Source organism: Crocodylus porosus, unplaced genomic scaffold, assembly GCF_001723895.1.
Source record: "Crocodylus porosus isolate Cpor-Errol unplaced genomic scaffold, CroPor_comp1, whole genome shotgun sequence".
Taxonomy (NCBI): domain Eukaryota; kingdom Metazoa; phylum Chordata; order Crocodylia; family Crocodylidae; genus Crocodylus; species Crocodylus porosus.
The window spans coordinates 3,688,607-3,704,300 of NW_017728928.1; the positions used below are offsets into that span (position 1 = coordinate 3,688,607).

General features: G+C 46.6%; 1 protein-coding gene across 2 annotated transcripts in view; it reads left to right on the forward strand.

The window, feature by feature from the left end:
* LOC109314947 (WD repeat-containing protein on Y chromosome-like) overlaps positions 1-15,694 on the forward strand; it is a 42,502-nt gene that overhangs the window by 12,516 nt on the left and 14,292 nt on the right. For both annotated transcript variants that reach the window (XM_019542346.1, XM_019542347.1), the window contains exons 11-16: positions 1,275-1,439; positions 2,203-2,352; positions 2,736-2,920; positions 4,135-4,274; positions 7,140-7,285; positions 10,427-10,644. In XM_019542346.1, the coding sequence (XP_019397891.1) occupies positions 1,275-1,439; positions 2,203-2,352; positions 2,736-2,920; positions 4,135-4,274; positions 7,140-7,285; positions 10,427-10,644 (1,004 nt within the window). The remainder of the gene's footprint in view (positions 1-1,274; positions 1,440-2,202; positions 2,353-2,735; positions 2,921-4,134; positions 4,275-7,139; positions 7,286-10,426; positions 10,645-15,694) is intronic.

Consider the following 15,694-nt stretch of genomic DNA (forward strand, 5'->3'; position numbering starts at 1 on the left):
GATGGGATGGAGTGCACTCTCAATAAGTGTGCAGATGACACCACGCTGGGAGGAGTAGTAGATATACTGGATGGTAGAGTTAGGATTAAGTTTGACCTAAACAAATTGGAGGATTGGACCAAAAGAAATCTCATGAGGTTCAATAAGGACAATTGCAAAGTCTTGCACTGAGGATGGAGCAATCCCCTGCACCGGTGCAGGGTGGGGGTGACGGACTGGGCAGCAGCTCTGCAGAAAAGGACCTGGAGGTTACAGTGGACAATCAGCTGAATATAAGCCAGCTGTGTGCCCTTGTTACCAAGAAGGCTAATGGCATCCTGGGCTGCACTGGTAGAAGTGTTGCCAGTAAATCAAGGGCAGTGATTTCTTCCCTTCTGTTTGGCACTGGGGAGGCCACATCTGGAATCCTGTGTCCAGTTTGGGGCCCCCACTACAGAAGGGATTGGGACAAATTGGAAAGAGTTCAGTAAAGGGTAATGAAAATGGTTTGGGGGATGAGGCATCTTCTGAGGAGAGGCTGAGGGAAATGGGCTTATTTAGTCTGGAGAAGACGGGAATTAATAGCAGCCTTCAACTACCTGAAGGGTGGTTACAAAGAGGATGGAGCTGGGCTGTTCTCAGTGGGGGCAGGTGACAGAACAAGGAGCAATGGGATCAGGTTGCAGCAAGGGGTTAGGTTAGATATTAAGACCATCTTTTTTCCTAGAAGGGTGGTGAAGCACGGGAACAGGTTACCCGGTGAGGTTGGAGAATCTCCATCCTTGGAGGTTTTGAAGACCCGGCTCTACAAAGCCTTGGCTGGGATGATGTAGTTGGGGCTGGTCCTGCTTGGAGCAGGGGGTAGGACTAAATGTGAGCTCCTTCCCACCCTCATTGTCTGTGATCCTATGAACATAAAACTTTGTGATATGAGCAGTTTCCATCTGGATGAGAAAAAACACAATGGATGGATGGCCAAGAGCATCTTGCACTGGCCCCTCATGAGGCAGGACCTCACACTGTGATTTCTGTGATATCCTTCTGTAATTTCAGGGCATGTTGGAGAGCTCCCTTGAACCAGGTATCACCTCCATCAAGGAAGAGTTCAAGTGGGGATATTGGCTCTCTTGGGTAACCCTTTGTAAGCGGGTACGCTGATCTGCCAGCCGAGGAAGGGGAAATCCTGTTCCAGACAATGGCACAGCTCTAGTTCTCTTCTTGGGGATATCTTTGTTAACAAAATGCAAAGTGATGCCGGAGCAGATGATTTCAAAACAGACTCTCTCCCCTGGCAGGTGGTGACAGGCTGTGATGACTCTTCTGTTGCTGTGTGGGATGTGGAGACAGGTACCAAACACCTCTTCATAAGCAATGCCCATGGGAATGAAGAGATAACATGCATGGCCCTCGACAGCTCCCAGAACAGGCTGATTACTGCGGCGAGGAACGGGACCATAAAGGTTTGTTCTCAGAAGAGGAAAATATTGATCATGCACCAGCAGTCTTTCCCCTGTTCTCTCATTTCCAGGAAACAGGGCTGGGAGCAGGCAATTTCCCCACCCTGCTCAAAGCACAGCACAGACAAGCTCCAGCAGGTTGAGGCTGCGATGCCTGACAGCACTCGCCTAAGGAGCTCAGCTCAAAGTTTCATGTGTGGCTGCTTTCAAAGTTTCTGCCCTCCCAGGATGGTTCAGCCTTCACCTGAGATCCTGTCCAGACTGACATTGCCCCTCCCCTTATCTTAGGGGGGTTAATAAGCCACCTGCCTGGGTCATGCTTTTCTGCCAAGCTTGCAACTTGCTCACAGCATCTGCTTGGGGGGCAACCCCTCTCAGATCACCCCAATGGTTTTGCACAGAAGTCAAAGGCTTCTACACTGGCACTCACCCAGACACACCTGACCTAGCTTGACACAGCAGGCTCAGTGCTAATAGCAGTGCAGCCATGCCAGCACAGAGATCTGCAGAAACTAACCCCAAGGACTAACCAGGCTTCTTATGGGAGCAGGATGTTGCAGTCAACAGTGGATGCCACGCAGCTGGCGCTTCTCAGAGTCACAGCTAGGGTGGGGAGGGTTCATCATTAGCCTGTTGATGGTTTGGGGCAGAAACCGCGTGGCATTTTTGTGCCGTTCCTTCCCTGGCTAACGTTGCGGGCCAGGGCCGGATGCCTGGATGTGATCGTGCCGATATTTGGATGCATTCTCTTTTTTTCCCCCCAAAGGTCTGGAATATTCAGAATGGCCACAACGTGCACCAGCTAGAGGTGGTGGATGAGGCGGAGGTCACGGGACTTGTGGTTTTGCAGAGTCGGACCCTCTTGGCAGTGGGATGGAATCGCAAGATCGTTCTGTATCATTTCTGGGAGCCCGGGGTGCGTGTGCACAGGGTGTTAGGAAGAGGAGGTATTAAGGAAGTGGCTTCAGATAGTTCATAACACTGCACGCTGGTCTGCTACACCCATGGAAGTGACCTTGGGCTAACACCATCAAAGTCCCTGGGCTCCTTGCTTGGAAGGGGGAACAAAGCCTAAAACAGGGATGACTCGTAAAAAAAAAAAAAAAGAAAGAAAGAAAAGAAAAACCCATGAAACTGTTGTTGTTGGCTGTTGTTGGCTCTGTGGGTGGGTAGCAAGGGGACTTGTAACACCCATTCACGGGCAAGTTACACTTGCAGCTGTGCTCCGTTTGCTCCAATCTACTGGGTCAACCGTGTCGGCAGATCCTGAGCCGTGATCCACTCTTTGCCTCCTTGTAGGCCCTGTTTGTCACTGCAACTTGCTCCTGGAAGGGGGGCCAACTACATAAAGAGGACATCTTGGCTGTGGATTATTGTCCTGCCCTTGGGCTCCTTGCTACAGCCAGCTTTGATGGAGAAATTATAGTGTGGAACACCGAATCTCAGAGAGTATTTCTCTACCTCAGGGAGACGCCGCGCAAAAGGTATAATTTGCTTTAAAATGGCTTCTGGTGCGTTATTTATGAAACTGTAGGCCTTGGGAGTTAATGTGTGTGGCTGGATGTTACAGAGTTGTCATGGTTCCAAGTTACACATTTTTCTTCTAATGAAAAGAGTTCATTTTTATTACTGTCTCAGTGCTAAAACTGCTGGCATCTCCTCTACTTCCCAGCATTTTTCTTGTTTATCTCCCCGATCATGATTAACCTGCTTGTCCCGGTGTTTTATTTCTTTTAATAACACATTTGAAAACCAGGTGCTTCAACCTCAGGAATCTTCATTGTTTCCTCCATCTGAGATCATCAGCATGCCAGGCAGCCTGTGAAGGTTTCTTACCCAGCTTAAACACCGTCTGAAGCATAATTAATGCTTGCAAGGTGCTTTGAAGTTGAAAAGCAGCTGTACCAGTGATGGGTGTTATTACCGCATGGGGGGGTGGGGAGGTGGGCATGCAGGTTTGAATTGTGATCGGGCAAAGGAGAATCCTCCGACCTAAATAATCCTATATCTGCACACTTCCCCAGCTGCAGATCCATAGCTCCGTGGGCAAATCAGGCCTAATCTGACAAGCGACTGATGCCAGTGGGAGCTTTGAGAGGAGATGCCTTGCACGGGGTGCATGGATTAATTCAAGGCCAGCCTCTCACCCAAGCCAGTGCCAAAATCTGCTTTGAGCTCCACAGGGGTAGTTTGCTACTTACTGGACAGCAACCCATTGACACCGGTCAGGCTGTTCAGAAGCACAGCGATCCACCCCCCAGCCACCAGTTTAGTCCCGGAGTCTTAGCTGAGGTTTGCTTTGGACTGGGCTGCTAGCTGCCATCGCTTTGATGCCCGCGGTACAAACCTGGAAGACGGGGCAGAGTTTTGCTCGTGTGCTTACAGACGAACCAGAGAGCTGGATGTTTATTTTGGGGTTTGTCATATGGAAATCAGCCTGAAGAGCTTAATTAAAAATGTGTTTTCACTTGGTTTATAATTTTAGGTCTGTTTGAAGTAGGGAACCACAGGAAAATCTTGGTATTCTAAAAAAAAAAACCAATGTATTTATGGTTCGGGGCTAGTGGTAGGTGGCTCAGGGGGAAAACCAACCCTTTAAAAAAAAAAAAAAAGGTGGGATATTTTTCGGCCTGCTGAGTAGATTTTAGAGAAAACAAATGGTTAAGGGTGGTCTGAATGTCATCTTCACTGTGTTTAGGTCACATCCTCCAGTGGATAAACTCTTCTTTCTCCAGCATCGATGCACAGATGGTATTTTAAAAGACAGCGCAGTCCTCATCAGCTCTGAGGCAGGGGCCCTTCACTGGTGGAGTGTCTTTGGAGAAAGACAAGAATTTGGTAAGACTGACCTCTGAAAATCAGCCTCTCCAGCTGGTTGTGGGTATCACCACATCCCACCCTGGCAGCCTGCTGAGAAATCCTGGCTCTGCTGAAGTCAGTGGGAAATGATGCCACTGGCCTTTGCTGTAAATTCATTGCCTTAGCTGGGAGCTCAAGGTCTGCAGGTCTGGAGATCTGTCTCCTCCAGCTCTCTTGGTTTATGGGCCAAGAGACCAGAGAGGCAGCTTTCTTTGCTGCTGGAGAAAGGAGAGACACTATCATCTTTGCAGTTGAGCACTATCATCGACTGTAAACATTTCCAGATCATTAATGAGGCAACAGGGTACAGCAGAGAGATGCTCTTGGTCTAGTACCTCTCTGCTTCTTCTATCCCAGCACATGCTTCAATAAAATCTATCCCTTTCTTTCCTTCATTCCCAAGGGTCTTGAGTGGTTTCTCTTCCTCACTGCTTTTGCCCTCCTGAATTGTACACCACCTCTTTTCTTCCCAAGCCCACCTATTTAGCAGAAAGGGACTTGTGGTCAGTCTGGCTGGAGAATATATTTTTCCCTGTAACCTGAAGTAGCCATCACCCCTCCTGCCCGTGCCTAAAGCTGGTGCTATCTCAGTGGAGCAAGATACCCAAGAGCTTGCAACCGATACCCAACTATTAAAAATGGATCGTAATTAATGTGATCGGTGTTCACTGATGAAGTAATTTAGCCAACCCAGATTTCTCTTTTGAAATAAAGCTGGCAATATGTTTTAACCATACTCCTACTCAGAAACATTGAGCCAAGTCATGACCCCGTTGAAGTCAAAGGAAAACCACTGCTCTTCCCGGGTGTAAAAATAGATATGTATTTTAGCCCCTTCTGTTTTATTCAGTATGCTTATTTATTTTCTCTCCATTGTATAGTGCAGCTTCACAGTTACTGGGACTGTAGATAATGTCACTGAGAATAAATGGAAAATGGTTAAGTTATTAACAAAAACTGAAATGCTAGCTGGATATAAAAGCTTCCAAACATTATATAAGACTCCCTTTAAAAACAGGACATGCTAGTCCTTTATCTAGGGAAGTGTTTATCCCAATGTTTAACTATGGAGGGGGGTTTTTTTCAACTCTCTATTTTAGTATCCAAATTGGGGGAGACAATCTACAGAAGTCAGAAGCAAAAAGCAAGCGCTGCGCTACACCCAGGAAAAATAAAAGCAATTGCCATGCAAAAAGGAAATGAAAAGTGCTATTGAGTGTACTGCCATGCTCACTAGAAGGGGATAATTTTAGCTTAGCATAAAAGAGAGCACAGAGTTCATGGGTGGAAAATAGTAATCCAGGGAACAGTAATTGCACATGGTGAACGATTATGAAACCCGTGGCAAACTGATTAACTGCTCTCATTGCTGACTACTGGTAAAATGAGTCAAGCCTATACCCCGTGGGTGAAACTCTGGGTATGCTTTAAGTCAGTAGCAACATTTCTATTGATTTCCATGACATTAGATTTCTCCTAAAGCCATTCATGCCAACATTGTCTTTGAAGAGCCGTGGGATTTTTGGATCTTTGCACGAAACACATCAGAAGATTCATAACTTTCCCAGCTGGGTGACGACAGCAAGGGATTCGGTGCTGTTTCTGAGCGCCCTGGCGTTCCTGGTCTCGACCTGAACACCCAGAATCAATGGTAATGGTGAATGGCACATAAATTCAGGGCACATCCAGCAATCAGATATCCTCTGTCCTGGGGTTCCTGGAAGCATCAAGACATTGCTTAGCGCATGAGCAGATTCAAGCATGACCTGCCCAAACCCCCATCGTTTCAGTGGAAGCAAGCATCCCTTTCTTAGAGGAAGGAGAAAAAAATAACTACTTCCAAGCGCTATCACCATAGAATAGCTGCTATATTTCAATTCAAGTCAAACTGGTATCCTTCTAACAGGTGTTACCTAGATACATGCCCAACTTAATAACTTATTATTCATATAGCAGGTGTGATATGGTGAAAGGAGGCCTGTGCTTGCCAGTGTTAGTTTTGTGGTACAGAAGAGATGTTTCTGCTATTCAACATTATCTGCAGCATGACAGGCCTAGGTGGGAGGCAAAGAGTATACGCAGGCTCTTTAGCAAATAGTCACTGGGGAACTGTTTAATGAAGCAAACTTGCACAGTGCAAAGAGTAGGTTGGCCCAGGACTGGACCACGCTACTTCTCCTTTGTTTAAATAAAGAGATGATGTCGGGTCCATTTTGGTCCAGTATTTAGGGTCTGGGGTAGCGGGGGGGTCATTTTGGCTGGTAAATTCTGGTTGAAATGAAGATTAATAGAAAAAGCCACCAGCATTTTGAATTCACTCCAATAAAATCAAGGGCAGCGTGACTGTTTGCCTTCTGCAGTCCTCGCAATCTAAATATTGTCTAAGAAGATAAGAGCGGAGAAGTGAAGTTTAACAAAAGTAGCCAGATGGTGAAACCAAATTGTCTGTTTCGTTATTCAAGTAAACCTAGTTCAAGCAGTAAATCAACGGCATTACTGCTGACAATAGAATTAGATTTTAATAACTTGCACCGTTTGAATAATTTAGTATGATATTAATAACATAAAAGGATTTTTTTCCCCTTTAAAATATGTGACTGTCAAAATTGACATTTCATTTTTAAGAGTGATTTAGACACTTGGGAGCTAAACCTCATTGGCAGCCACTGAATTTAGGCACCCAAGTCATATAAAAATCTGGCTCTACATCCCCCTTTTAAAGGTTTTTACATACCTTCCTCCTAAGCATTTCAGTGGGACAGAGGCCATTAATAGTCTAAGCCTTCATACCCTTAAATCACTTAAGCACTTCTGAAGATGCTCCTCTTCTTCTTCTTCTTTCAGGTGTTTATTATGCCCCCACAAAAGTGGATGCTTCTGTTTTTGGATTGGCAGCCAATTTAATAAACACTGTTCTTGTGTCAGGAGACACAGAAGGATTCATCCAAGTCTGGGACATTTCGGGTTACGGGCTGTCTCCTAGCACTCGGGTAAGTCGCTTCATAAAATTTCCCGGTCTTCTGGGCACCTGAGAACAAATCGGTCCCCCGCCCCATCCAAGTACGGTTGTTTATCTCCCTAACTCTACCCGGCGAGTTGTCTTTTCAGGGCACTTTGCTTGCCAAGGGCATAGTTTAATTCAGGGCGCAAAGAGTCCGTGCATCGTTTTAATAGCAGGTGGGAAGTAAATTTGAATGTATAGTCTTAGAAAACTCCTCCATGCTGCGCTTTATTCCGAAAACATTGATCTTCCCTTCTGAATAGTTCTCACGTGCAGAAGAATGACAACTAGTTTCAGCAGTTGTGGAGTGGTTATAATATACTTTTAAAAATAGCCCAGTACAAACTGCAATTTTAGCTGTGCAACATGCGTGGGTATGCCCTCGCCCATGCACATTCATGTGTGTTATCCTGTCCAGGTCGGATTGACACTGTCATTTTCTTAGGACACTTCTTTGGTATGTCTCCTCCTACCTACCTAACAGCCTACTGCAAATGCATACTGAGGAATAAGAAAGAAATGATAAAATCACCCCTATTACTGAGTGCAATACGCTGAGGTATGAATACCTCCCTGGGCATCTAAAATGCTTTGCATTGCACATGCCCACACACATGCAGGATACTACTACCACTTCCTGTGGCTACGCTGTCACTGCAGCTCAGATGAACAGTTTGTGCCATGTCGTGGGTGTAAAAGCAGCCTGGCGGAAGGGGTCGACCTCACAGAGGTCTGGCAGAAATGTTCCGGAAGGTTCAAGGCCGGTGGTTGGAGCGGCAGTAAGTTTGGAGACGCCAGACCAAGCTGTTGGCAGGATCTTGCTGGAAAGTTCGCAATTAGCATCTTGCCATTTACCAACGCTGCTGCCCAAGGAGGGCCTGCCAGCCCCCCGAGCGCTTGGTAAGAGCCCGGCTGTCAAACCATCGAATTTTGCACTAATTCACGCACGTCGCAGCAGACTTGATTCATTGAGCCTGCTGGAGAGTGCTAATTAGCGCCTCCGCGTCATGTGTATTCAGCGTCCCTGTGTTTCAAAATGGCAGTGGAGGCGCTTTAACTAAAGCTCATCGAATGAGCCATTTTGAAGCGAACACACATGACACTGTGAACGCTTTAATTAGAGCGGCTCTAATTAAAGCGCCCCCCCCCTCCACCTTGGAGCATGTGTATAGACGCCCTAGTTCTTAAGGGCAAGGTCACATTCATGTGAAGGATATCATGGTTGCAAGGAGCTCAGTCACACCGCTGAGGCAATGAGGCTAGGGTGGCCATCATAGAGGATGGTCTGGTTTTCTGCTACTCTGTCCTCTATTGATACGAAACCCGGCGTCTTTATGACCTCTATTTTTCTCTTCAAGTGACCACACATACATGTGCATGGGCAAGGGCATGCCTGCACGTGCTGCGCAGCTAAAACTGCAGCTGCCCCGATCTATTTTTAAAAGTATATTGTAACTGCTCCACAGCCACAAAAACCCGTTGTTATCCTTTTGCACATGAGGACTATTCAGAAGGGAAGATAAAAGTTCTGGGTATAAAGCACATGGATGAAAGCCTCCACTGCTCAGTAGCTGGCGAGCCCATGTCATTCAGGAGAAAAACAGAGGACATAAAGGCATTGAGTTTGGTATCAATAGAGGACAGAGGACAACCAGACTTTCCTCTATGATGGCCACCCTAAATAAGCCCTACATGCCATCCTGGGACATGAAGCTGTGACAACACCCCTAGCACCATACTCAAAGCCTGGATTTTTGGCATGCTCAAGAGCAGAGGCCTGGGGCAACCCCAGAGCATCCCGACTGCCTCCTTTCCAGGGCTGGCACATGGAGCAGAAACGACTGGGCAAGGTTTATTGCCTCCCTGCAGAGACTGAGCTCACCACTCCTGCCGTGTAGATGCACCCACAGTGGCTTCCCCTGGGTCCTTCCCAAAGCAAAGAATTGTACCCACATCTCCAAACTCCTCCCAGGCGCTCATGTCCCCATCTTCCTCCTTACATGATCTCCTCTCATTTTGTGCGAATTGTGGCCCGGGACAGTTCATAGCAACATCTCCGTCAATGTGGTGGCTATAGTTGCGTGCCCACCCAAGCAGGACTGCAAGACTGCTTCATGCTTTGAAAGTGCTATATGAGTCAAACAACCTTGATGGAGGAAAAAAAGAGAGATAAAAGCCCATCTAGCCTGCAGAAACAAATCAAATTAGTTCAGCTCAGCTTCTGCTGTGTTCCTTTATTGCTGACTCAGCTGATAAAATGAGCTGAGCACCAGGATTGCTTGAAATACAAATAACCGGTGCTGAGTTTATAGATACAGCCCGTGAGGAAAGCAAGTAATGCAGTTATTAAGCCTCCTAAATAAACAAGTTACTCCGAGCAGTATGAGGATCCTGAACACCACGGCCAGTGGATTTTATGGTACAGGTCATATAGTGCTCTTCAGCATGATTTATGCCGTGTAGCATTTGAGGCATTTTCTGGAGCAAATGAAGCTGCAGCCTTCCCCTGAGGAGTACGCTATAATGAGAGAAAGCACAAGAGTAAAACCAATATTGGAGGGGGAAAACATGGCCAGGGAAATGGAGGTTTCCACATGAGATTGCATATTTAATGCCCTTTGTGCGTGGCTCAGGGCTGCTGTTCTCCACGCGTCTGTCTTCAACTCCAGCCCTCCCTTGCTCACATGCCCAAGTGAAGCCAGCTTCCTCCTGCCCTTCTACCATTACGCCATGAGATTGTGTATAAAATATTCTGTTAATCTATGCTGAGCATATTGGGCACCAGGTCCAAGGCTGTGCTGCTTCAGCATAAAGAGGCATGAATCAATATACGGTGAGTGTTGCACATTTTGGGGCTTTCTCATGATTATAATGCATGGACAACTCTTGTGTGCAACTGCCGAACCACTTTTTTTTTTCAAGTTTAGGTCCTGTGCAACAAAACAGACCATTCCCATGAAAAAAACCTACTACTTAGCTGAAGTTGGCTCCGGCCAGGTCATCTCTATGTCCTCTGTCCTGTTTTAATGAAGTGGATACTGCTTTATTTTGTGGGGCAGCTTACCTGTTGTGTGTTGTGTTGTGTTGTGCCACGTGCAGCTACCTGAGTCTCTCCTTCTCCCATGTGCAGGGGTCCCTGAAGAAACCTCCCTTGCTCGGTAGCTGGCGAGCCCATAGCAGCTGCGTGGTGAGCACTGAGCACCTCATGTTCGATTCGGACACGTTCATCCTCAGCGGCTCCGCTGACAGAAGCGCCAGGCTGTGGACCTCAGAGGGGAAATTTGTAGGAACCTTTGGGCAGGAAAAGAGATGGGACTTAAAAAATCCATCGACGTTCGCCCATCCCAAGTAAGTTTTCAGTCCGAGATGCAGCCCATCCGGCTACCAGGGAGATAAATGTCTGAGCAAGTTACCTCCGCATGTTTTCTTTTTCTGCCACTGCCCCTAAAGCTTCATGGCCTGCAGCAAGGCCGTACGCTGCCTAAGAGCAGGGAGGCAATAAGAGCAGGCAGTCGTGAGGCTCCATTAATAGACATGAGGCCATGCAATCCCCTGTTCAGTGGGTCTGCTCTGAGAGTTGAGCTGCGCCCAAGGGAAATCTTTACCGCAATGCGGGGAGAGTACTGGGGAGGGCCGAGCTGGGCCGGCTGCCGTGTTGGTCCTTGGAGGCCTGGAAGAGAGTTTGAGGAAGCAGTAGTCATGTGAGGAAGCCAAGAAATATTTCTGTTCGTCTCCTGTAGCAGCGCATGTTCAAACCTATATGATCCCTTCCATATCTTGGGGTCGCCTCGTCCGGCACCCCAGCATCATTTTAATCTAGGCTTACACTGCAGTGACTGCACTGTAGCGGAGCCAGACCTGCGTTAGCTAGACACGCGCAGCTTGGGGACAATCAGTGGCACAGCTATGACAGTACGGAGCCCAGCACGGGCTCCCTGCCCATGTGTTACCCAGGTCTTTGGGTAAGTGCAAGCAGCATGAGGCTGCAGTATCCACGGCACCTACATTACCACTGCATAAGTATGTCTACACCATGGTCCCTGCTGCAGACATACCCATAGGTGAGCAGCAAGAAAGCCCTCTCCTTTCTCACCCTTGCCCTACCCTGATGGGAGGAGCGTGACACTAGCACAGGATTAACGCACAAGATCTCCTTGGGCTGAATAAGTGTCCTTCCCTCGGGTAATGACCAGTAACACTCATAATGTGCTAGTCTACCGAGCAAAGAGTTGGTGGGCGAAGTGAGAAAATCCTCCCTCCTCAGCAAGATTGTAATTTAAGTTTAACGCAGCTGCATTAATCTTACTCTCATTAAAATCAGATGATGTGTTTCTAGGTCACCTGGTACTGCCAGGAGTTCAAAAATCATGAGTCAGGCCCACTTAAAAAAATCAAACTCGGAGCTTGTCTTTAACACCATGATATTTATAAATAATAGAGCTTGGATCCTTTCTACTTACCGTACTGAGATCCTGAGATTTCACATTTTCAAACTATTCTGGGAGCCACGAAGGGGTAGAAATTTAATTACCCGCCCCACCCCCCAACACCAGCTGAGAGTCTTGCATAATCAGATGACTCCAGGAGCTGGTGCTTTAAAGAGGGGAACAGAGCTTGTGGGACTCAGGAGTGAGGATTCAGCAATATTAGTTTGCTTGAGGGCAGTCTCATGTAATAGCCTCTACCCATCCTCCTGATGCTCAAAAGTAGTATGAAAACACAATTTTTTGGTTAAAAAAAAAAAACAAAAAAAACCCCAAAACCAAAAAACAATGGGAACAGTCACAAAATCTCTTGCGTGGAAGCAAAGGGCTGTGGTGTTTTTAATGTTCTCAGAGCAGCAGTAAAGTAATGACGCTGCATTAATAGACTTGTGGCTGTGGAGCCACCCAGACAGCAGATCTCCTCCTTCTGCTGCGAGTGTTGAGTTGCATCCAAAGGAAACGTGTGCCAGTGTAGATCCAGCCAAGAGCTGAAGTGTGAGCCCTGGGCTGCATCTGAAAAGCACTCAGTGGGGGACACTGGCACTGTAACCTTTGCTGCATTGACTTTGTGATTTATAATTCTCACTGGTATTTCCATTCTTCCATACATGGGTTCCTCGGTAAATCTGCTTTCACATTTATATAACCTCCTGCCCCAAATCCTGTGGCCTACACATAATTTCTACCGCTGATTCCAGTGTTAAGATGCTTCTCCAGAGATGCTCTAGGCAAGAAGCCTGGTATCACGCATGTTTAAGAAACTGGGAGGAACATGCAAAGGAGTAGTAAAAGCCAATATCATTTTTAAAATATGGTGTGCATGGGAACAACAAACCAAACATGCCCTTCAAATGTGCTCCTCATTAAGCTCACAGGACTTTTTTTTTTTGAACTGATTAAACTGAGCTGGAGGACTAGAAACAAAGACAACACCATTAATTTGAAGCAGATGGGCACTCAGGGCTATCAAATGCTTTGCAAATGACTTGATGGGGACTCTGCTTTAATAGACAAAGTTATAAGCGGTATTTACTAAAGTGCCAGATTCCTTATTTGCTTCTCAGTCCCCAAATCAGCCCAGGACCCAGATCAACAGAGTTCATTGGCCTCACGGCTAGTCTGCTAAACTCTTTAGGTTTCTTCCTACAAAATCTGCTGTTTCGTCCAGAAAAAAAGACAAAATGAACTTCAGCTAGGAAAAATGAAGCCAAGGAAGCCTTTGGCAAACCACCCCTGTGAAGAGGTTAGGATTAACTCTTTCAAAGCCAAACAAAATGACCTTATTCATAGCTATTCCAATCCCATCATCTTTTTTGGAAGGTAACCCTCTCACTTGTCAATTGATAAAATCCATTGTCTTTCCAGGGGCTGAATCAAATATCAATTATTTCATTAATAAAAGGAAACCTACTGGTATTCATCTTGTAAAAGGACGCTTTAGCAAAGACAGGGAACTGGAAAATTTTCAAGGAGTGCTTTTTCATTCCATTTGAAAAAAGCAGCGAGCAAAGAAATGTCAATTGGGACAGATTTATTAGAAAAGTCAGTGTGAGCGTCTGTACTAGGAGAGGAAAGTGTACTGTTTGCATGTTTCGAGAGCTGCAGGTAGGAGATGCTTTGAGTTAAGCGTTAATCAGTATTTTCACCTAGCAGCTAAGGAACTCATGCCTCTTACTGCTGTCATCACTGATCAAGGGAGAATCATCTCGTATCTGTATGAAAGATTGCAAACACGGGACCATCTCCCCCCAGGGAAGTGTCACACACCTTGACAGTGCTACCGGCAAAACAACACAATGTGCCTTCTCTTACAAAAGCAGATGCAGCAACTGGTTTCCCCCTCCCCAAAGTTTTGTCTGTGCCCTCAAAGTGTGGAGCAACCACTGATCCCGGTTTCACCAGTGCTAATCCAGAGCAACGCCACTGAAACGAGCCCAATCGCTCTGGATTTAGAAATACCGGTGGAACCGGGAGCAGAACGTGGCCCGTTGTCTAGTTCGCTTGTTCAGCCCGGTTTGGGGAGAAAGCAACTGGGGGAACTCGTTCTTGGCTTCCTGAGCTGGTAGCGAGGTAAGAGGGGATCAAGGGGGCATAACTTACCGGTAGGCTGGGCACAAGTGGGGTCACAGGCACAGAGAAGAAAAGCAGTTTAATCTAAGGGTCTAATCCAAGAATGTCATGCAAGAACTACAATCACCCGTGTGATTAGTTCCCTCTTGAGCATGCAACACGTGCTAAAAACCCTTCACCAATGGACATGGCAACAATTATCCTGAGTAATTTAGTAGAGAGAAAGGTTCAGAAAACAGACAGCCTCTGAGATAGAGACAAACTCAAGACACCGGGAGCGTTGGCTGCATCTTGTGCACAACCAAACTCGCAGCTTCCCTGTAGCTCCAGACACAAGCTGACGTCAAGTAAGAGAATGGGTATAATAATCTGAAACATGTCATGCTGCATGTGCTCTTCAGGTTGTGGAAACAAGAAATGCCCTCTTCAGTTGATTTCTTTATAAGATGCATCATGACTTCATATTATATCCCCAAAATGTTCAGCAAAGTTTTAACTCTTTAAAAAGAAAGTGGCTTGCAGATGCAATGGTCTTTTTTCTCAACTACATAACTGGGCCATTTTTAACCTTGTTTCCCCCCCAACCAAAATACCTAGTGGTTCGCTACCCACGCATACCCACACTGCAAACAAATTGCCCTGAAAAGGGAAAGATGTCTAAAAACCAACAAAACCCCAGGGCCTCCTCAACTTCCAGGAATGCATAATGGCTTCAGAAGCCACAAACTTCTATTTTTTTGTAGCCTATTATAATCTCATATCTTGAAAATGACACAAATGCCCTTTTCCCCTGTAAACTGTATTCAGGAAACACTTTTCTCCAGCCATGTACGGACACATTTGAGGTCAAGGCAACTATGTGGTTAGGCTGATGAATCACCCTTGAAAATGAGGCATCTAATGAAAACATGGATTTAAAAAAAAAAAAGCGTTCTTCAATGATTGAGTGTCATTGTTGACACTGATGATGTCAGACATAGAAATTAGAGATGCAAAACTCATTTGCCTCATCTTGAACCTCCCCTGCCAGTAGGGAGCTGATTCCCACAGTAGATTTGCTGGTGTCTCATTTTAAATGTCCTAAGTGATGAGCCGGCTGCCACTTCCCATGCAAGACTCTCGCAGTCTAATAAATCTCGCTGTCAGGCAGACTTCCCTGATATCGTTAATGTTCCTTTTTTAACTCATTCCCTATACTTATTTTGCCCATCCATCTCCACGCTCTGTACCTCTGCATGCTTCGGATGTTATAATTATCTCCCGCTCCTCCTCAATTAGCCTTCTCGACGGAACAACCTCTGCGCCCTCGAAGGCGCCCCCTCCGTGTTCCCTGCACCGTGTCCGCGTCTTTCTGTCGCTGAGATGCCATGTTTCAGGTGCAGTCTTGCCAGCGCTTTGCGATTTAGGGAAAGCTCTCTAAAAATGCCATTTATTAGAGAGATGCGGCGGATGTTGCCCTGTTCCGTGTCTGAATCGACTCAGGAAGCGGGGAGCAAGGAGAGAGATGCTGTCTCTTGCGTCTCCATACAGATGGTCAAACCGCAGAGTACCGAAGTGAAGCCACAGCCTTCCTCCCAGCCTCGTTGCTCTGGCCTCAGACCAAGCTAACCACCAGTGTAGTCATGCTGGGCTCTAGTCTGCAGCCGGATGCCAGCTCGCCCCACCCAGCGGCCCAGTAATTTACCCTGTTGTATACGACTGTTGGATGGAGAACCTGAATTCTTCCAAGGGTTTTGGGAACATATCATGCTGTTGCAACACTTTGGACTCGCAGAGCTGAATTGCCTGCTGACAGCCCTGGATCCACTCGGTGACCTTTGCTGGAGTCCTGTCTGCTTACATTT